Source organism: Pinus tabuliformis, chromosome 7, assembly GCF_031772625.1.
Source record: "Pinus tabuliformis cultivar Carrire ecotype Pingquan chromosome 7, CPIR1, whole genome shotgun sequence".
In the NCBI taxonomy this organism is placed as follows: domain Eukaryota; kingdom Viridiplantae; phylum Streptophyta; class Pinopsida; order Pinales; family Pinaceae; genus Pinus; species Pinus tabuliformis.
In genome coordinates, this window is record NC_142293.1 from 1,567,107,538 (window position 1) to 1,567,130,568 (window position 23,031).

Genomic DNA, 23,031 nt, shown 5'->3' on the forward strand with positions numbered 1-23,031 from the left:
AGTAGAAATAATCATAACAAAAAGAACTCTGGTTCTGAGAACTGACTTTCCTCCCATGTGTCAAGCAATGGATAGTCTTCTTGCATTTTATATAAATGTTGTGTTTCTGCATTTTCTTGTGTAAGCAATTCGTTAAAATTTACCCTTGCTCCCATGAAGAAGTAGGAAGAAAAATCTGAAGATTTAGTCTTGGAACTTCGTCCTTCCTGCTATATTGAGAGGAGGTTGGTTTTTCAATTTCTTTTGTGCCACTAGATGAAGCTAGTCAAAGGGGCTCACTTGAAGAAGACCATATTGTAAAGCTTTTTGTTTATTTATTATGACCAAAAGCATATTTTATAAAGCTCTACTCATTTTTGTTAAAAAAAATTATGCTTTTAAAAAAGCGTACTATTTAAAATGACTCGGTAATGGTTCACAAGGGAGTAGACTTTTATTATAGCCAAATGCCTTGGTCTTATGCAGTTGCCATGTTTCATTGTGTTTAATGAAGACAAACTCTTAACCAGTCATAAACAATTCAATTAACCTCATTCATAAACAAAAAAAACTCCATTAACATTGTCGATTAACCTCATTCATAAATAAAAACTTCATTAACATTGTCAATGATTTTTAAATATTTATTAAAAATATAAAATAATGCATTTATTTCAAACATTTAGAAGGAAGAACCCTAATCACACCATGCAACTTGATTAATAATTTTTATTTTTATTATTTTTTATTTTTATTTTTATTTTATTATTTTTTATGTTATATTATCTTTTTTTTTAACCAAGGGAAATCAATGATTTATTATAGTGATTTGGATCAAGGTTGGTGATTCATATTGGATCAATATAACTATTTTCTTCCATCTTGATGTTTTTTAGAGTGGAAAAATTGGAGGAATAAACTTATAGGACCATTTTTGGTCCCAAGTTGGTAAATTGGGGTATGGAAATTTTCAAAAGCAGTGTGACGCATTATTTTTTTTTTTTTTAGTAAAACTTCACCGCTTAAGTACGACACCTCCTAGCACTATTCTACACACATATTATTTTCCAATGACCCACGAACGCCTCAATTGGAGTTCATGTGCAAAAGCTATGCCACTTGGAAGTTGACCTTCCTATTTCAACCACTATGATTTAAGAGCATGCCATGTCAGCCCCCATTATTCGTGGAAAATGAGCTAGCCACATGATCATGATTTAGAAGACTCTAGAAGAGTCGATATTATAATTCCAGTTAAGAGTTGAACGAGTCAAACTTAATAACTACTAGGTTATCAGGTTGTGTTATAACTGGGCCACTAGGAGGGAAATGGGTTTCATTCTATTTAAGTGCATTTTGTTCTATAAATGAACAAAGTAACTGAGAATGAATAGAAAAAGAGAGCAAACAAAGAGGGTTTATGTATTGTAGCATCCCACTTGCCATAAGCCTCACTCCTTTGTACTTGCATCCATTTCCATTCAAAGAAGGAGAGAGCAGAGTAGCCTTGCCTTCCAATTGTGTTTTCTCTCGAAATAGTTTCTTAGGTCATATCTTGTTATATTATGGTTGTGAGTAATTGTACTTGTGTATGTTCTCTATTTTTCACATTTGAGATATTGCATGCATGAAAATAGTTACTTAATACATCCACAAATCTAAGGAAATATAACCCTCATAATATAGATTTCATATTTCAAGTGTAATTTTATTAGATTTGTTGCGACGAATTGTCCAGTGGAATATTCACGATGGTTTACAGATTAGTTGAGATTAAATCAAATGATTGTCAATATAACCCAATAGTATGTCTAGTAGTTCACAAGTCAATATACCAATATCTTATGACTTAGAAAGGGTTAAGACGTCGAGAGTCACACTTGCAAAACAAGTCCCATTCTCAGGAGGTATCTACCCTTTGACCCTTATCACAGAGGGCCAAATGTCTCATTTGGGATTTGACCCTGAGTTAGGAGAGTGTGATACCTACTTCCCAATCCTTTAAGCTATCACCTCTCAACATCTACATGTTATTTATCAAATCCCTTCTCATAGCTTTTCAAAGACATCCCTAAACCTTAATTTAATCATAACTACTTATAATACAGTCCTTGAGTGGTAAATTGACTACTTTGCATTGAGTGGTAATATGCTCCAGGGTAGTGGTTTAAATCTTGTGTAAAGTCTAATATAAAATTGTTGTATTTTTTTATTTATATATTAGTAGAGTTGATAACTACAAAGGTTGTTAACATTGCCATGTTGAAGTCAAAACCCACAACTAACATGATAATGCTGGATGAGAAATGCTACCACCCACAAGTACAACCTCACCTAGACTAAGCCAATCCAATATCATCCAAATCACATCTTCACAATCCACACTAATTACCATTCAACCAAATCCTAATGGGCTAAAATATTGGATCACTTTGTCAAGATATGTCCAAAGATTACTCCACTTTTTAAATAATGTGCAACAACAAGTCTCTGAAGTGCTCTCTCTTCTTTAAAGTGAAGGTGGTTTGCTTGAATAGTTGAGAATTAAGTCTTGCACTCTCCATACCCAAATTAAAATTTCCCATAAAACTTTAACCCATTGTGATAAGGCTAAAAGAAAAGACACCCCACATGAATGAAACCTGTTATAATATGTTTTTAAACATCTTAACCTTTTACTATATCATGAGTTTCTCACCAAATATTGGCTTGCAAACTTTAAATGCCAACTTAAAATTTATAATTATAATGAATTTGCATTAGATATTAATAATCCCCATCCATTACCAATTTCCCCAACATAATGCCATATGCTTAAACTCCACTTAGGCACCTAATTAGTAGAGTAAATAAATGTTAAGGGACCACTTCATTATTTAAAAGTCGTCTAGGAATTACTTCATTCTTTGAAGCATAAGGAAGGCTTTCTTCGTTAGCACGAGTCTTTACTTACAAATCAATTCCAAACACCAAAACTCCAGAGGCCGAAGTTGGTGATGGGACCTACTTTCATTGCTTGTATATCCTATCTATGAGCTTATGGGCGAAGCCTCTAAGAGTTGAACACATGTCTTTTACTTACAAATCGATTCCAAACACCAAAACTCCAAAGGCTAGAGTTGGTGATGGGACTTGCTTTCATTACTTGTATATCCTATCTATGTGCTTATGGGTGAGGCCTTCAAGAGTTGAACACACTTTTAGTTACAAATCGATTCCAAACACCAAAACTCCAAAGGACATAGTTGGTGACGGGACTTGCTTTCATTGCTTGTATGTCCTATTTATGAGCTTATGGGTGAAGCCTCCAAGAGTTGAACACGAGTCTTTTACTTATAAATTGATTCCAAACACCAAAACTCTAGAGGACGGAGTTGGTGATAGACTTGCTTTCATTGCTTGTATATCCTATCTACATGCTTATGGGTGAAGCCTTCAAGAGTTCAACATGGGTCTTTTACTTACAAATTAATTCCAAACACCAAAACTCTAAAAGCCAAAATTAGTGATAAAATTTGCTTTCATTGCTTGTATATCCTATCTACACGATTATGGACCGCATCGAAAGTTGAAGTGTTTGCATTGTTCACTCCCCATGGATCTTCGTAGGAAGTTGGAACTCTCCCCCACAATTTTTTTCAAAAACATGAGGGATAATCCGTCATTGAATTGGGACCATGATTAGGGACAATTACATCTTTGGCTGCATGTCGTCAATCAGTTACCACGGGTTAGTTCCTCTTACTTTGAGGTTTAATGGTATAGTTGACGTAATTTTGAAAGTTACGGGTGTTGATTTTCTGGGGATTAAGATTCATAGTTGCTATAATAAGATATGCGGTTTAGTGCATACGTGGTGTGTTAACTGTGAAGTGGGATGTGAGAACCAAGAATGTTCTCTGCCCTCACGCTACCCAGTGCCCCGGCCAATTAAATTATTCTGCATCACCAGTTCAGAAGGAGATCCAGAACACTCTCTATGTAAATGTGATAGATTTATAAATGCCAACAACTGACTGAAGCATTTAGTCATTATAGAGATTTCAGGAGCCCCATCGAAAAGGCTCTTAATAGGAACAAAATAAACAATAACAGTTAGCAAGCAAATCCTCCATTAAAACAGGAATTTTAAGAATCATCGATAGGCTTTTGTAAAGGACACACAGCAAAAAATTTGAGGGTTTTGTGGGGTTGGCCTGAAAGTTGATTTTCCACGTGGGTTTTGTAGGAATGAATCTCCAAGTTCATATTTAACGTGGGTTTTACTGCACTGAAAAACCCAAGTTGTATTAATTTCGTTTTTCTTTCAATTATACCCTCTGTTGGGTTCCTGGCAACATCCACGGGCAGTTTTTGGCAGAAGAAGACCGAATTATCTTCTCCGGGTTACCTGTTTTTCGCTGCAGGGAAGTTTCCAAATCAAAATTCTGTACAATTGCTTTGTTTTCTTTGCTAGGTGATCAGTTTTTGAAGTAAATTAACAATGGCGGACAATAATGGATCAGATGAGGAAGTAGATATGTCAGAAGAAGAAAGGGTGCGTTCTGGGAGTGAAGAAGAGAAGGGAGAAGACAGTGAGCAGTCATCATCGTCTTCTTCTTCTAAAGGCGACGATGAATCGGATGCAAGTAGTGATAGCAGTGGAAGTAGGAGTGGCAGTGCTAGCAGTGGTAGTAGCAGCGGCGCTGAAAGCGACGGGCATGAAGAAGCAGCCAATGAGGGCGAGGAGGAAGATGAAGCGGATCTCTTTGGCTCTGATAATGAGGACTATCATCGGACTTCAGCTATCAGTCGTCTGGCCATACCCAGTAAGTGGGTTTACACCGGTGAATCAGTTAATTCTTATTTGTTCTATTGAATTAGTGATTGGTTCTACCATGAAGTCTATTGGTTTACTGATTTTGATTTTAAGTTACTTCACAGCATGGCCTGGGAGCACCTAATCATCATAGCGTAACTTATTAATTTTTTATCATAGCAATTCAAGTGACCCATGGTGCTCTTCAAATCAAAATTTTCAAATGTTTTGAAAAATGTTGCTTTAAAGATCCGAGTTGAACATTAAAAATTCAGTCGTCCACTTTTCCCTGACCCTTATAGAGGGCAGACACTACCTAACATTTTTAGCAGATGTCTTAGTAATTTACAGATGTATTGGAGTTTCTTCCACTTAAAAAAAGAAGAAAAAACATAGATTGGTTTCTTCCCTGAAGAGAGGGCAGAACCCTACCCATGTAGAAAATTTATGCACTGGTGCAATTAACGCAACTCTGAAAATTTTACATTTTTCCTAGAGGTTTCGTGGATCTTAACTCGGTAAATTTTTAGCCTTAGGGCTGTTATACAACATAAATGAAACAGCAGTAACAGCAGATAGTGCTTCACCTTTTAACAACATCAATTCACTAGGCAATTCAAGAGAACAAATACCAAAGTGTGCCAACAAGTTTCCACCCACTAGCACAATGTTACAATGCATAAATCGGATCTGAATTTCAGTTTATGACAGCTGTAAATACAGCAGCAAGTCTACCCTATCTTCTTAATTATTAGTGCTAAATCAGCAAGACATACAAGTACTGGAAATTACAAAAACATGAATAAATAGATTGCTGAAAATCAAATCTGCAATAAAGACAATTTTTGAGAGTTGGAAACTTCATATAGATGTGTAAAGATGAAGTTCATGTACACACCATAGCCTCATCCCAAGGCTAGTACAATCATCTAGCTCTTCAAAACCCTAGCTAGGGAAAACCAAGAAAACCCTATCTCATAGCAAGGAGCTCCAAAAAGTATCACGCTTGCATGTCCTCCAAGGCAAGACGTTTCCTCACACTAGCATGTGCTCAAAGGCAATATGTTTCCTCTTCTTCTTCACTTCAGTAAGCAACCTAGGGTTTTGTTACAAAACCCTAATCTCAAAGTCTCCAAGGAATGAAACCCTTATCTTAATATTCAAGATGCTCCAAAAGCTCTAAGAAACCCTAGTGTCTCTAAGACAAGAGAGATAAAATACAAATGAAGATGCACAAGAGAGAGGAAGACTAGTTTGCCTCTCTTAGTCACATCTCTAACAAAAGATAATGAATAGCAATGAAATTAATGAAAGGAATCTCTCCTTTCATTATATATGAGAGAGGTAAGGGAGGCCATCAAAACATGTATGGGCCTAAATCCTTACAAGCAACCTACAAAGCCACATATAGGCTCATACATGTGAAGCGCTGCACTCCATGAGTACACATGTCAAGTTTCATGGTGATGTCATGCACAAACAAGTTCCAATACAACGGTGCTCCATGTGATGTGTCCAATGCTCCTCCTCCAAGACTCTGAAGACTCCAACATTCCTCATAAGTTATGTACTCCACTGGGTCCACTCCCCTTGTATGAACACTATCGGAAGCCATGTTTACCTAAGTCAATTCTGTGCCTACATGCAAGCATCCAAGCTATCACATGCTGACTAGGGCTCAATGCCCTCTTCCTAAATGCCAAATTCTTCCCTTTCAATGTAGGGTGTTCTCTGACCAAACAACCTCCTCCATGTGGCCAGCATGTAGAATGTCACAAAGTTGTCTGAAGATTTCTAATGCCCTTAGGAAAAAATGTCATACAATCTCCCAAATAACGTCAAGGAAGCATCTAGTGATTTATCTTCAATGTGCAAATCTATCATGGATCATCTAGGGGCTGATCATACACCATGCAACCCAAATCTCTTGAAGCATCCCCAAACATGGTGCAAACACTGTCAGAGTAATCCCTAAAGCTAACAACCCAAATAGTGAATGGATGTCAACTGGAACTCTGCTTCGTCATAAAATTTTGTACCTTAACTTTCTCAACCCTACAACCTACGATTGCAGAGTACTTTTGCTTGCAATAAATGACTGTCATCAAGTTACTATGTGACATATTTTGCCTCTTTAGTGCCGGGTTTACATTATTCTGAAGTTAGTATGTAATTTCACTGGTTAATGAAGTAACTGGCCCCCGTTTAAAAGCCTCATTTAAAGTTTAAACAATATATCTCTTTCTTTCGTGGAATTGACTAGTGAAATGTTGGATGAATGAATGGGCATTCCAATGTGGATTCTCATTGTGTATTGACTCTGATGCACCTAGCAGTCCCTTTGACCTATTCATGGTTATTTGTTGGACATCAATAAAATTATCTGATCTTATCGATGAATTTTATTTTTGTTGGAATAATTACATTCAGTAAGGCAAAAAATGTGCCATCAATCACAGGGATGGATTGATCACTAGACTCCTTTGTAGGCTAGATAATTATATGGAGGTCTCTTGAATGATATCCATTGCAAAATTTAGTCATGCCAAACGCAGAGAAGTATTTTATCTGATGTAGCTATTTGTCCCTTTGACCTATTCATGGTCATTAGTTGGATACTAATAAAATTATCTTATCTTATCTCGATGAATCTCAATATGGTTAGAATAATTTCATTCAATAAGGAAAAAATGTGCCATAAATCAGAGGGATAGATTGATCACTAGATTCCTTTGGAGGCTTGATAATAATATGGAGGTATCTTCACTGATATCCATTGGAAAATTGCTTATAAAATATGGGGAAGTATTTTATAAATAAGGATTGAAGACAGAACCAAATTGTCTTACTATGGTCAATGTCAACAAACATTGTGGTCAAACTGTGGCAGAATTATGGCTGCTTGAACCTGGAAAGGAGCTGCATGAATTTCAGAAACAGGCTCACCTGCTCCTTGCTCCTAAGTTGGAAAGCGGATAAGTCTCATTTGTGTATGGAGAATGAAAGAAGATTATGAAGTTCTATGGATGGCCAAAATACAACCATTGGAATTGTCAAATGCATCATGTATGATTTATAAAGGGAGTGCCCAAGGGATCTCTAAATTAAAGTGAAAAATATAGATGCAGCAATGGCATGGTCATAGGTAAATAGCCCTGTAGTGCTGTACAACTGCCGTAAACGAGATGCCATTAAGTTAAACAGTTGTTGCAAGTCATGAGAGCCTGCACTTTTCAAATTAAAGTGCGAAATATAAATGTACAAATGTACAAATGGCATGGTAATAGGTAAATAATACTGGGGCCTGTAGTGCTGTACAACTGCCATAAGGAGATGCCACTAATTTAAACAGCCATTGCAAGTCATGAGAATCTATACTTACTATCATACGGTATACCAACTGACTCAATTCAGAAAAGTTGCCTGCTCTGAACCATCATGTCATTTATCAGAGTGGGATTTAATGTATCTTTTTACTTAAGTGAATGTGCATTCAATATGGATTTAATTTACCTGTTTTTAGATGTCTAGAAAATCCAAGAAATTCTGCAACTGCTAAAATGAGCAATCTGAAAACTAGTTTCTTTTCATATAGACACAGAATTTCTCTACTCAATTTGCAGTGGAATAGGAACAGAAATAAATACACAATCACACAGTTCAACAACACAATTTTTCTAGGGAACCCAACTGGGAAAACCCTCTGCTTGCTTGAGAATTTTATTGATAGGAAATTTAGAGCAATGGATCTCTTACAATACAACTCTGTCTCAATAGAAACCAATCTGATTTCTCTGCTAGAACTAAGCTTGAAACACCTGCAAGTAACCTTGATCTTGCTCCCTGAATTCTTGTGCACTTCTGGAGGCCTATTACTCTGCTCGAAAATCCCTATTTTCTAGTGCAATAGGTGCTCCTATTAAATAGGGATGCTCCCTATTTCCTAGCGCATTCCCTGCAAGAATTCATCTCCTACAAGCTCCTCTTGGCAGTCTTTCTCTCACAAATTCACACACAAACTAGTGCATACAATTATGATTACAACTGTGCCTTCACTCCTTTTAAAGCAATTCGAATAGCTAAATCTGGAAAATTATATTTTAGTAATTGATTTTGTGATTGATGAGTTCACTGAGTTGAACTAACTCATGCTACTCGTCTCATCTCAATTCTAGAACTTGAGATTCAGTCACTTGTCTTTTTCCCAATTTAACTCGCACTAGAAGACAACGAACTCGGCTTTCCACTTTTGCACATTAGTTAACTGCTTCATAACTTGTCCTAACTTTTAGGAACTCGTATTAAATTATAGGAACTCGTCCTAATATATAGGGACTTATCCTAAATCTTAGGAATTCGTTCTATAACTTATAGGAATTAGCTTCTAACTTATAGGAATTGATTCCTAACTTATAGGAATTCGAGTATGCTAAGGAAAAATTCGTTGAGGTCCCTTTCTTAAGGCACAAAGCAAAGAACCTTTTTCGCTATTATTTTCAACAAGATGAACTCCGATTTGATTGGAATAATTACATTTAATACAGCAAAAAATGTGCCCTGAATCACAGGGATGGATTGGCTACTAGACTTATTTGGGGGCTAGATAATAATCATTGCATATGTATCTTAGTCCATCTTGTTGAAGAATCTAGGTCAAATTAGGTGTAGTGTGATTCTTCGTTACTTGATAACAATTTGTGGAGTCTCTTTACTTTTCTTGTTAGCTTAATCTTCTTCTTCTTCTTATTAATGCATGTGTGTGTACTTCATCAAACTGCTACCAAAACACAAGAACAAGAACACAAGATGTTGGCTCTCTGCCAGGGCCAAAACCTCTCTTCTCTTGAGAGGAAAACCCGTTCGTGAATTTCTCTTATTGCGGCTTCTATTGATTAATGCCAAACCCTAGACCCTTGACAAGAATATCCTCCAAGCACAAGTCAAGTCCTTTCTTCTTTCTGCACTTTGTTTCCTGGCACATAGGCTTCCTTCTTCCGGCACTTTGCTCCCCAGCACTTCATCCTTCTTTGTTTCTTGCCTAGAGATAGACCTTCCTTGAGTGAGCCTTCTAGATGAAGTGTTCCTCTTCTATCCCTTGCTCAAGTAGACTTCTTAAGTGAGATCCTTCTTGATGTATGGGTGTATGACTGTACTGCTGTTCTGCTGCCCTAGTTTTCTTATGTGTGGAGGGTACCCTTAGTGAATTAGGGTCCTTTCACCTTCGCTAGAGAGATAGGCTCCTTTTCTAGGCTTGGGAGTCCTTGTAGACTTGATTTCTCACCCAAACAATGATATTTCATGGACTGTTTCACTAGCTGCTGTTATGCCACAGATATACCCTCCTCTTTTTCGCACGTGTGACTGTTTCTAGCCCTAGAAACAGTCCTCTTCTCCTTGGTCTTATTCTTTCTTCCTTCGTTTGTGAGAGTCTCTTCTTTGCTCTTAGAGGGAGGCCTTATAGACCTTAATTTCTAGCCCAAACAGTGACAAGTATGGGATTGATGTACTGCTGCTGTTATGACCGGAGAGGCCTCCTTTCTTCGCACGTTTGGCTGTGTTTGACCCTCTAACCTTCGGGCTTGTCTTCTCCTTCGCTACGCTAGAGGCTCCTTAAACTCGTCTTCTTTCCCTCCTTTCTCGACTTCCCTTACTCGCTGATTTCAGAGATGAGTTGCGTTATTTTAGAGAGGTGTAATGACCCTTATATATAGATGTCTGCTCCTTCTTTTAGGCCGACTTGAGGCTGACTTGACTTTTATGCTTCGGATTTCTTCCTTTTAGGATGTCGTTGCTTTGAGGAGGCTTGTGACTTTGCTTGGAGGTATTCTCTTGACCATAATACATGCACATACAAGGTGTAACATGCCCTTAAGGTCTTCAACCTTTTCTTTTGACTATTTGACTCGCCTATAGCACTTTAACTAGTGCTAGACCTATTTCAATGAGCAAGAAACTCATTGATATATATTATAAAAAAATATTTATTTTCTTTAATAAATACAAGTATCAAAAGTACATTTATGAAGACCAAACCTAGTTACATTTCCTTCAACACTCCCTCTTAACTAGGGAGGTATTCATACAATATTCCAAGGTGTTTGTCTATTATCAATCTTGAAGAATTCACATAAGAGAAACCGGATTTGCAATCCATTTGTTATAGCATCATATTCATCAGCATTGTCATAGTGCAAGGCCTTGACTAACAACTCCATCTCTCTACGAGACCATGAGCTACAATGCTGGCGAGACCAATGATTTATAGACGCCTTCATCATTGTCTCTCAAGGTACATACCCACCCGGGTGTTAACTGAGTATGACCTTCTGAGACTATTCTTGTCTTGGGTTCCCAGCCCTCAAAGGATATCGGTCCTCTTGCCTACTCTTGTCTTGGATGCCCTACACATCCTAAAAGAGTATCAGATGCCAGATGATTATTTAATCCTCCCATTTTTTCTTCCCAAGTGAAGACAAGAATGTTGTGTCTATCTTGTTTCTACATTTCCATTCATGGCCTTCATCTAGACTTTACGGCTGTTAGTCCTGGTCTAGGGCATGACCCATGAAATGGAAAAACACAATTGTCACTCCTTTGTAATCAGGGGCGATCCAAAATTCCCTCTTGATCAGGGACTTGTCAGAGCTCCCTCTTAACTAGGGACTCTTTTATTCATCAACAACTTCTTCTTCGTGGGTCCTTCAACTGCTTGATCTCCTTCCTTGCTTGATGTCATGAAGTGTTTGTTCGAACTTCTTCTAGGTAGGGCACCATCCATCGATCACTTTCCTTCTTGGTTTGTCATGTCATTGTTTCCTCCGTGGAAAGTGGCTTTCTTATCATTCATCAGGTTTTCTTGTCATCTTGGCTACTCCTTTGTCATCTTGTCCATGCTTCGGAATACTCTTCTCATGGATGCTTCGTTGTACTTGCTTGTTTACATGCTTCGACCTAGTAGCCCATCATGACTTTATCCTGATATTACTTCAACATTGCTTTTTCTTTTGTGCGATGGCTTCTTCATCATGACATCTTTGTAGAGTAGAATCAGTTATCTGCTTATTTCATATCTCCAAGGCCTTCATAGGTGTCACGGGTCCTTTCTTTCTTTGTTAGAATTGTCCTGCCTTCTTTCAGGAGATATCTTCAAAGTATTTTGTCAGACAGTGATTCTCGGTTATCATGGAGTTCTTCACATGATTGATCTCTTTCTTCATTTGCTTCTTCTTAGATAGATAGGTCAACCATCTTATGCTTCTTGTGAGAGCATTTCTTTATTGCTTGCTTCCTAGACTAGTCAACATTTCTTCTTGCTTCTTAGTCAACAATCTTATACTCCTTATGTGAGCATATTCTTTTGTTGACCTTCATTGTATTGTAGTACATGCCTTCGAGCATGTCCTTGGTGAAAGAGATTCTTTCATACTCGATCATGTTATAGAACTATTCCCATGACTCAATAAGATACAAATGATAACATGACTAAACTTTGATGCATACATACCTTATCTTGATTCTCCTTTGATCATCTTAGCTTCATTTGGTTGTCCTTGGTGTGGCCCTTCTTGCTTCATCTTAGCTTGCCTACATATCATCCTTTTCTTGAATCACATGAATGGGATTCCCAATGAGACATCTGCTTTGGTTCATGAACCTTCTTTTGAAGATTCCATCATAGGATCTTAAAGACCCTTATCTTGCAAATGTTTCCTTTTTCTTTTGATGATGGAGGTCTTTTAAGATTATTAATCATGATCAATTTTCTTTCATCTTGGATGAGGTCCTATACTAGGTATGCTTCTTCTACATGAATATCTTGAGCTATATCTGCCATGCTCCTATATTCTAGAAGATATTTCTACCCATGCATTTTTATGCTCATCTTCATGAGTATCTAGAACTCTATGTACATCATGCTTTTAGATTTTAGAGGATGTTTCTAGCCATGCAATTTTATTCTATTCCTGCATGCTCCCATACTACTCAAAACTTTGAAAGAAGACTTGAAGTAAAGAGTTTGACCTAATCATAGTAGAGATCTGGAGGCTCTTCCTTCTTTAGCTTCTTTCCTTCTTCTTTCACCTCTTGAGTTATGTGAGCTTCTTCCCTCTTTCTTTTGTTGTTGTTGTCCTTCTTAAGCTTAGGACAATTCCTTTTGTAGTGTCCATATTCTTGGCATCCAAAACATTGGATTTTGGACATGTCTTTGTTGTTTGTTCTTCGTGGATCAAATTTTCCAAATTTTCCCTTTCTCTTGGCCATGCTAGCAAATGCTGGCTCCTTTGATCCCACATCTTCTTTTGCTTTGAGTCTGGTTTTCTCTGTCCTACATAGAGACCACATTTCATTGAGAGTGGTTGCTCCCTTCTTGGCATATATGCTTGATGTGAAGTTGCCCCTGTCCTCAGGTAGAGCATTGAGTACTACAGTTGTCATCTCTCTGTCAGACATGACTTCCCAAGCTCTTGAAGTTGATCTCTCATTTAAGAGATTTTCATGAAGTAGGGAGCTATTCCTTCCTTTGTTATCTTCATCTTGCACAATTAATTCCTCACAGATATTACTTTTCCGGTTGTTGTGGATACCGAGAATAGCTCTACTAGCTTATCATAAATTTCTTTCGATGTCTCAAATTTGGAGACATAGGGAATGAGAGAGTCTTTGATTGATTCTATCAAAATCCTTTGAGCTCTTGTCTCATCCTTATTGTACTTGGCTAAGGCTTGAGTTTGTTCCTTAGCAGGGATAGTGATATTCCCTTTGACATGTTCTAGGGGTTCATTCTCCTTCAGAAGTAGATCAATCCTCTTCTTCCATGCAAGAAAGTTATTGGTACCTACCAATTTATTTCTTTCCTTGCAAAAATACATTGATGTATATTTAGAAGGGGACATGCACTTACTTGATAGATTTTGAGATGTAGTGGATTTGCTTTCCCCTTGAAGACTTGATGGCTTGTCTTCCTAGGGTCTTGATGTTCTTCAAGTCGCCTTCTCCAAGTGGACTTGCTTGATGATGATATTTGCTTGATGACTTGTAGCTTGATGTAGGTCCTGCTTCAATCTGCTCTTCTTTGTAGGTGCCTTTATGTAAGGCGCTTCTTTTAGCTTTGTAGACTTCCTTGATGAATGATGGATTGTAGGCCTTCTTGTCCTTGATGTGATAGAGAATTCTTGGCTTGGTGCTTCAACCTTGTAGATGTCCTTCCTTGATGAGTGTTCTTGAGATGCCCTTTCCTTGATGTGTCACCTTAGCTTCGATACCATGTGGAAGAATCTAGGGCAAATTAGGTGTAGTGAGATTCTTCGTTACTTGATAACAATTTGTGGAGTCTTTTTACTTTTGTTGTTAGCTTAATCTTGTTCTTCTTCTTATTAATGCATGTGCGTACTTCATCAAACTGCTACTAAAACATAAGAACAAGAACACTAGATGTTGGCTCTCTGCCAGGGCCAAAACCTCTCTTCTCTCGAGAGGAAAACCCTTTCATGAATTTCTTTTATTGAGGCTTCTATTGATTAGTGCCAAACCCTAGACCCCTGACAAGAATATCCTCCAAGCACAAGTTAAGTCCTTTCTTCTTTCTGCACTTTGTTTCCCGGCGCATAGGCTTCCTTCTTCCGACACTTTTCCCCCAAGCATTTCGTCCTTCTTCTTTGTTTCTTGTCTAGAGATAGACCTTCCTTGAGTGAGCCTTCTAGATGAAGCGTTCCTCTTCTATCCCTTGCTCAAGTAGACTTCTTAAGTGAGATCCTTCTTGATGTATGGGTGTATGATTGTACTGCTGCCCTAGTTTTCTTATGTGTGGAGGGTCCTTTCACCTTCGCTAGAGAGATAGGCTCCTTTGCTAGGCTTGGGAGTCCTTGTTGACTTGATTTCTCACCCAAACAATGATATTTCATGGACTGTTTCACTAGCTGCTGTTATGCTGCAGACGTACCCTCCTCTTTTCCGCACGTGTGACTGTTTCTAGCCCTAGAAACAGTCCTCTTCTCCTCAGTCTTATTCTTTCTTCCTTCGTTTGCGAGAGTCTCTTCTGTGCTCTTAGAGGAAGGCATTATAGACCTTAATTTCTAGCCCAAACAGTGATAAGTATGGGATTGATGTACTGCTGCTGTTATGACCGCAGAGAGGCCTCCTTTCTTTGCATGTGTGGCTGTGTTTGACCCTTAGAACAACCCTCTAACCTTCGATCTTGTCTTCTCCTTCTTTGCTGCACTAGAGGCTCCTTAAACTCGTCTTCTTTCCCTCCTTTCTCGGCTTCCCTTACTCACTGATTTCAGAGATGAGTTGCGTTATTTTGGAGAGGTGTAATGACCCTTATATATAGATGTTTGCTCCTCCTTTTAGGCTGACTTGAGGCCGACTTGACTTTTATGCTTCAGATTTCTTCCTTTTAGGATGTCGTTGCTTGGAGTAGGCTTGTGACTTTGCTTGGAGGTATTCTCTTGACCATAATACATACACATACAAGGTGTAACATGCCCTTAAGGTCTTCAACCTTTTCTTTTGACTATTTGACTCACCTATAGCACTTTAACTAGTGCTAGACCTATTTCAATGAGCAAGAAACTCATTGATATATATTATAAAAATAATATTTCTTTTCTTGAATAAATACAAATATCAAAAATACATTTATGAAGACCGAACCTAGTTACATTTCTTTCAACATATCTATTGCAAATTTGCTCATACCAGAAACAAAGAGAGTTTCATAATTCTAAGAATCAAACACAAAACCAAATTGACCGAGGTTAGTCCATCTTAACAAACATTGCGGTCAAACTGTGGCAGAATTTATGGTGGCTTCAGCCTGGAAAGGAGTTGCATGAATTTCTGAAGCAGGTTCCGATAGTCCTTGCCTCTAACTTGTAAAGTGGACAAACCTCATTTGCATAGGGAGAATGAAATAAAAAGGAAAATTATATGAAGCACTATGGATGACCAAATTCAATCAAGAGAATTGTCAAATAGCTCTTGTACAATTTATCAAGGTAGTGACCAAGGCATTTCCAAGCTAAAGTGCAAAACATAGTATTACATTGGTAATGTATACATCCCTGTAGTGATGTACAATTGCAATAAAGGAGATGCCATTAAGTTAAACATCCGTTGCATGTCATGAGAATCTGTGCTTACTATTAAATCAAACGGCTAAGTTCAAAAAAGTTGAACCGTTGATTTATTTACCAGAGGGTGAGTTAATTTATCTTTCCTCTTAAATGATGCGAAGCATACCATAGGTCAATGTTGATTAGGCCCGACTTCTTTGCTCTTAGTGTGTGCATTCGCTGTGGATTAATTTACCTGTTTTTTATATGAAATCTAATTTGATGTGAATAATTACAACAAAAAATGTGCCTTAAATCACAGGGATGGATTGATCACTGGACCTATTTGGAGGCTAGATAATACCATTGGGGAGGTATCTTATCTATTGTGAAATTGCTCATACCAGAATTGAATAAGTATTTCATAATTCTAAGGACTGAAGACCAAAGCCCAATTTTACTTAGGATGGTCAAACATTGCAGTCAAACTATGGCATAATTTATGGTGGCTTAAGCCTGGCAAGAAGCTGCATGCATTTTTGAAACAACATTGGTGGATGGCCTTAGATGGATGATTTTGTCCTCATGTAGCACTTTTGATCACTGTTTGTCACTTGGCAGAGGAGAAATGTAATATACAGGGATAATTTTGCCCTAACTTTTCTCTTAGCTAACTAGGGTTTTGATCCAAATGAAAATTAGCATCCACCCATGGTATTCATCGACCCATCGTATTTATCCACTCATGGAATATAACCATGGTATTGTAAGTGGCATCCACCCAAGGTATTTATCCATCCATGGAATTTACCCATTTTATTGTAAGTGGCATCAACCCATGTTATTTACCCATGATATTGTAAGTGAGATCCACCAATGGTATTCAATCACCCATGGTATCTACCCACCCATGGAATTGACTTGTGGTATTATAACTAAAAAAACTATAAGTAACAAGTCGCATTTTGTAAAAGGACATATTGTCCACCACAATGTAGCTTTTACAATTACTCTCTATTTTAATAAAAATGTTCTTGATGGTTTTGTTTAATGTGTGTTCTCCTATTTTCTTCTGGCATTTCAATTTTTCAGATCTTGGGGGCCTCCCCCCCAAGATCCATTTTAAATTTTTAGATCTTGGGGACCTCTCCCCAAGATCTGGATCAGGGTTTATCCCAAACTTTCCTTTATCATTCAATAATGGAAACATATATCTTTTTCAGAGCACAATACAAGAGTAACAGTGTGGTTCCAATCAATGGCGTTGTACATTTAATGTAGTAAACTATCAAGACAATAACGGATTCAATAAGCAATATTCTTTCAACACATGAAACAATATCTCACTCAATCACAATGCCAAAATTCACCAAGCCCTAGATTTTGGCAAACCAGTGCAATGTCCAAAATTCAACAGGATTCAACTAACAAGTGCTCGTATCCTATCCAATTGACCTGCACTTTAATACACGATTTGAAGTCGTTATTCACTAGTAGGTTCTGTTGTGCAGAAATATCTGATAGCTTCAAAATGAGGGCCAGATTCCATTACAGGCTTGATCATGGCTATAGGACTACCGAATTGTGATCCGACTTTGTTAAATTTGGCAACTAGGGCCAAACTTCACCTTGGACAGCTCATATGTGGTAACTGATATTTTTATTGGATTCCTCTCTCTGAGAGGTGTAGGATTGATCTAAAAATCATCCCATTCTAACATGTACAAATGGAGTTATGAATTTATTTTGATTATGGACAAATTGTCAAGGTTGGCCAGCCATCAAATTAGCATCCTCAAGCCCTAAACGTTGCATATAAATACAAGGAGCCTCCTCCTCATTTTGGCATCTCACACATTCATTCTTCTCTCTCCTTTATTGTTTGGGTACGGATCTTTTGAAGCTTCTCTCTCTCCACACGTGCGAAGAAGGGATTGTTCTTTTGCTGTCCCTGCATTGACCAACATTGACTGAAAGTTGCAGGAAGCCGTTTTGACCAGCATTGACCATCTTTGACTGCGGTTTTGTGTGGGGTATTTCTGTTTGAGTAGGCCGCAGTTGTGGCCTAAAATCCGAGGTTGTTTGACCTTTGTTTGACCAGCGTTGATTGTGCTAGGGCTTGCTCCTGCGTTGGCTTTTGTTGACCAGGTTTGACTGGATATTTTTGGATTGTTTTTTGGTTCATTTGACTTGCTGTTAGAGGTCGAGTTGATCGAGTTTGACCGAGCTCTTTTGGAGGTCAAAATCTATCCTATTGACCAACGTTGACTTTATGGTTAGGGCTTTCTGTTTCTATTGTTTCACTGATCAGATTTCACTGTGATTGGGCAAGTGAATATTGTATATTGTACTCTCTCTGTGCTAAACTTTTGAAGAATTATAAGAAGAATTGATCAAGGGTTTCCCCACATTGGGGTTTGTCCCTGGCTGGTTCCATATCTTGTGTCCTCTTGTCTCAGCTTGTCTTCTATTGTTATTGTTTATGTTCTATCTGCATTTTACTATCATGATGATGTGATTGCTAAATTGGATATTGATATTGGGCTAATAAAGAAATTGAAGTAAAATTGCTCTAAGCATAGAACATACCATTGTTATCTAAAATTAACATGGTATCAGAGCTGAGGTGAAGACAAAGCCCAAGCAAGAGTGAGAAGAGCAATCACTGATCAAGGACAAGATTCAATGGCCTCCACATCCTACTTCAAGTCTGATGACAAGCTTCATGATAAGTCTGATTATCATGCATGGAAGATGTCTCTTGATTTGACTTTAGAAGAGCAAGATGTTATGGATTATGTGCATTATGTGTAGGGAAAGATTCCAGAACCTCCTTCAAATGCATCGATTGCTGCTAAGACAAAGTACAAGAAGGGTGATTTTAAAGCCAAGAAGATCATTAGAGATTCTATTCATAAGCATTTAGTTGCTTACATCTTTGATTTGAACACATCAAAGGAGATATATGACAAGTTGGTTGGCATGTTCAAATCTAGCAATGCAAACCAAGTTCTTTTCCTCAAGAACAAGTTGAAGGATATAAAGAAGGGAAGAAATGAAGATATTCAATCCTACTTCATGAGGATTACTGAGATAAAAAGTGATCTTCGTTCGATTGGAGAAGCTATTGCTAATAGGGAGCTTACTCTCGTTGCCCTTGGAGGACTCCCTTGTGAATGGCACATGTTCAACACTACTATTCTTAACAACGACAGGATTCCAGGTTTTGAAGAATTGTTGACTAGTTGTTCTCAAGAAGAAACAAGGATGATGGAACTATATATGCCTTCAAATAGGAATGATCCTATTGCATTCTCCGCTCATGCTAAAAATAAGAACAATGCAGGTTCAAACAAGGAATGTCAAGGAAGGCCGGGTTTCAAAAATGGAAGGAAGGGAAGATGCTTCATTTCCAACAATTTTGGCCACTATGCTAGGGAGTGTCCTAATAGAAGGGATACACCTCATGATGATGACAACCACAACAACAACAATTTCAGGGGCAACAACAATAAAAAGAATGGTAGATTCAACAACCGAGGAAAAAGGAATGATCCCGCTCCTCATCAAGGAAATGGTCGCCCTCCCAAGAAATCAAGAAACACCAGGTATGATGAATCTAATGTTGTTGATAACAAGCAAAAGAATTTTATCTTATATTTGCCCTTTCCACTACATCTCCTCCAAACTCTTTGGGAAATTGGTTGATTGATAGTGGTGCCTCAAGGCACTTCATTGGGTATAAGGAAGCTCTTTCAAATCTGATTGAAAGGATATAAATTTGGAAATTATCCTTGGAGACAATGCCACCTATCCCGTGAAGGGAGTTGGGGATGTTACTCTTCAATTAAATCAAGGTAACACCATTCATCTACAAGAAGTACTATATGTACCCGATCTAAAGAAGAACCTGATATCTATCTCAACGATAGAAGACAAAGGATTCAAGGTGGCATTCATCGATGGAAAGGTACGTGTGTGGAATAAAAATTTCAAAGATACATTTACACTTGGCTTCAGTGTTGATAGTCTATATCAAGTTGGAGGAAGTCCATTGGGAGCTATGTCTTGCAACACATCACTTCAATCCAAATTATGGCATCGAAAGTTTGCTCATCTACATTATAAGGCTCTACCGGATGTGAGGAAGATGGTGACAGGTATGCCCAAATTTAAAGTAGAACATGAAGCTATTTGTCAGGGGCGTGCCGAAGGAAAACATACAAGGGGACCATTCCCCTCAAGTGATAGCAAGACTACTGACATATTGCAATTGGTTCATTCTGATCTATTTGGTGCGATGCCCGTGAACTCATTAGGAGGATATTTATATTACGCTATCTTTATGGATGATTTCTCTCGCAAGACTTGGATATATTTCTTGAAGAAAGAGAATGAAGTATTCTCATGGTTTCGTTCTTTCAAAGCTTTGGTCGAAAATCAAACCGGGAAGAAGATCAATATATTGAGGACCGATAATGGAACCGAATATGAATCAAATGAGTTAAATAATTATTGTAGAGAAGTTGACATTAAGAGGGAGACTATTACCGCATATACTCCTGAGCAAAATGGTGTTGCTGAAAGGAAGAACCGTTTTATAGTAGAAGCCAATCGTGCCATGCTTCATGATCGAAGCCTTCTGAAGTTCTTATGGGCCGAAGCTGCAAACATTGCCGTGTATGTTCAAAATAGATGCCCCCTCATCAAGCGTTGGTTCCAAAACTCCCGAAGAAGTTTTCACCGGTAAGAAACCTGATGTTTCTTACTTTAGAATTTTTGGTAGTCCCGTATATTTTCATGTGCCGAAAGAAAAGGGAAGCAAACTGGATGCTTCTGGGAAGAAAGGAACATTTGTGGGCTACAATGAAACTTCTAAGGTATATAAAATCTATGTGCCTGGTCAAAGAGAAGTGGAGATAAGTCATGATGTCACCTTCAATGAGGATGATGCCCTTGGGAAGATTAGTAACCTTCCTCCTCCAAGGAAGGACAAAGAAGCAAATTCAGGAAAGCAAGGAGAACCACAGGATGAGCCAATGCCCGATGCTAAAGGACTAGTGGATCCCATTGATGCACCTCCTCATGAGCCCTCCTCCTCAAAAAGAGACCCTCATGGCTTAGGGAGACTCTCGAAGATGCCGAGAGACATGTTGCACCTAGGGGGGATATTTTTTGAAAGTAAGAAGCTGAATAGGTACCAAGGGTACTTAACTGCAATGAGCACCATTGTTCAATTTGAGCCTTGCACATTCGAAGAAGCTGTAAAGCACCAAGTTTGGAAGGATGCAATGAACGAAGAGTATGAGTCGATTATGAAGAATGATGTCTGGGATGTGGTCCTTAGACCCAAGGACAAATCCATTGTCACCTCGAAATGGCTCTAGAAGATCAAGCATGGAGCTGATGGAAGTGCTGAAAAGTTCAAAGCTAGATTCATTGCTCGAGGCTTTTCTCAAAAGGAAGGTGTAGATTATGATGAGATATTTGCACCAGTTGCCGGCTACACTACCATCCGATCGATCATTGCCCTTGCTGCCTCGCAAGGATGGAATCTACACCAGATGGATATCAAGACTTCCTTCTTGCATGGTTCTCTTAAGGAGGAAGTTTATGTAGAACAACCTAAGTGGTTCGAAGTTCAAGATCGTCAGACACATGTATATAGGTTGAGGAAAGCCCTCTATGAGTTGAAACAAGCACCTCGAGCTTGGTATGAGAGAATCGATAGCTATCTAATGAAGCTGGAATTTACGAGAAGTGAAGCTGATCCGAACCTTTACTTTAAGGTTGAGAATGATAGATCTCTCATCTTGGTACTCTATGCGGATGATCTCTTTCTAGTAGGTGCAGACCCTCTTATTCATCAATGAAGAGGGAGTTGGCTTTCGAATTTGAGATGAAGGACCTAGGATTGATGCATTACTTCCTAGGGTTGGAGGTATGGAAAAAGCCAGGTGATATTTTCCTTTCTCAAGGAAAATATATTGTGAAGATACTTGAAAGATTTGGGATGGTGGACTGCAAGTCCGTGACTACTCTGATGGAACTTAACTTCAAGAAGTTGTGTTGCTGGGCCTCATTTGGGAAATCCTTCTGAGTATCGTCAACTCGTGGGGGCACTGATGTTCTTGGTGAACTCTCGACCGAACATATGTTTTCCAGTGAATACATTAAGTCAGTTTATGGTCGAGCCTCATCACATACATTGGATTGTTGCTTGTTAGTTGTTTGTAGCATTGGATGTGCTCCAACCATGAAAATTGGTGGAGAGGCTAAGGCACATGAGTTCTAAAGAACCCAGAAACTGTTTGGTGAAATTCCACCCAGATTGTATTTTATTAAAATAATTAATATTTTTAATGGGGTTCCTAAGTCTAAACTTAGGAAAATTAAAGTATTAATGGGTATTAATAAAAAATTGAGTGAAAATGTTCTAGAAAACGGATAAGTCAAATTTTTAATCTTAGCCGTTGATTAGAGACTTAATCTTGGCCGTTGAAGTCTCAATGAGAAAAGTATAAGGAGGCTCGGGGTTCATTTAGAAAGACACACCGAGAGAACGAATTTGATCTAGAGCTCGAAATTTTTGGGGCTTGGAAGTTGAGAAATTCGAACTAAGTGATCATTTTGCAGCAGAGGGGCAGGGATAGTTTGGGAATATTGGGCAGAGAGGCGGAGAGCCACTAGTGGAGGCAGCGCAACACCTAGAGGGACTGACGCTGGGCCAGTCTGGGCCCACGCAGGCTTGACCTTGAACCAGGGAGAGCCAATGCAGAGGAAAAGTTGCCTTCACGTAGAAATCTGAAACTGCCGGGAGGGGTTGATGCAGAAGCTCTAGGAGGCATAAGAGATAATGCAGGGCCGACTCAGAGCCTTTGAGGCTGACGCAGGGCCAACACAGAGATAGCTGGGGTTTGCCAGTTCTGTTGCCAGATCAATCGAAAACTGATGGGTGAAGTGAGGTAATCTCACTTAGTTTTCCGCCATTATATTTTTCTTTGTTGCTAGATTGCCGGTAGGGCATCCAGCATTGTATTCAGAACTACTACTTAATAATATAAAACACTCAGAGCTACTGCACCGGTTTTCCCGCATTGGGTTTTCCCGGGGACTATTTTATCCAAAATAACGGTGTCTTATGTATCTTGTTCTTTGCTCAGTTTCTTGTTTCATGTAATCAAATTAAATTGGTGTAGG

At 38.4% G+C, this 23,031-nt stretch overlaps 1 protein-coding gene across 9 annotated transcripts in view; it reads left to right on the forward strand.

The window, feature by feature from the left end:
• The first annotated feature begins 3,803 nt into the window (after positions 1 to 3,803).
• The window catches only part of LOC149254045 (glycine-rich protein), a 318,254-nt gene continuing 299,026 nt past the window's right edge, over positions 3,804 to 23,031 (forward strand). For 6 of the 9 annotated variants that reach the window (XR_016267119.1, XR_016267122.1, XR_016267121.1 and 3 more), the window contains exon 1: positions 3,807 to 4,787. Coding sequence is in view for 5 of the 9 variants with exons in the window: in XM_089460056.1 (XP_089316182.1) it covers positions 4,463 to 4,787 (325 nt within the window). In the remaining 4 variants the exon portion in view is untranslated. Of the gene's footprint in view, positions 4,788 to 23,031 lie in introns of all 9 variants that reach the window. The other 3 variants (XM_089460058.1, XM_089460059.1, XR_016267120.1) reach the window with 3 other exon arrangements.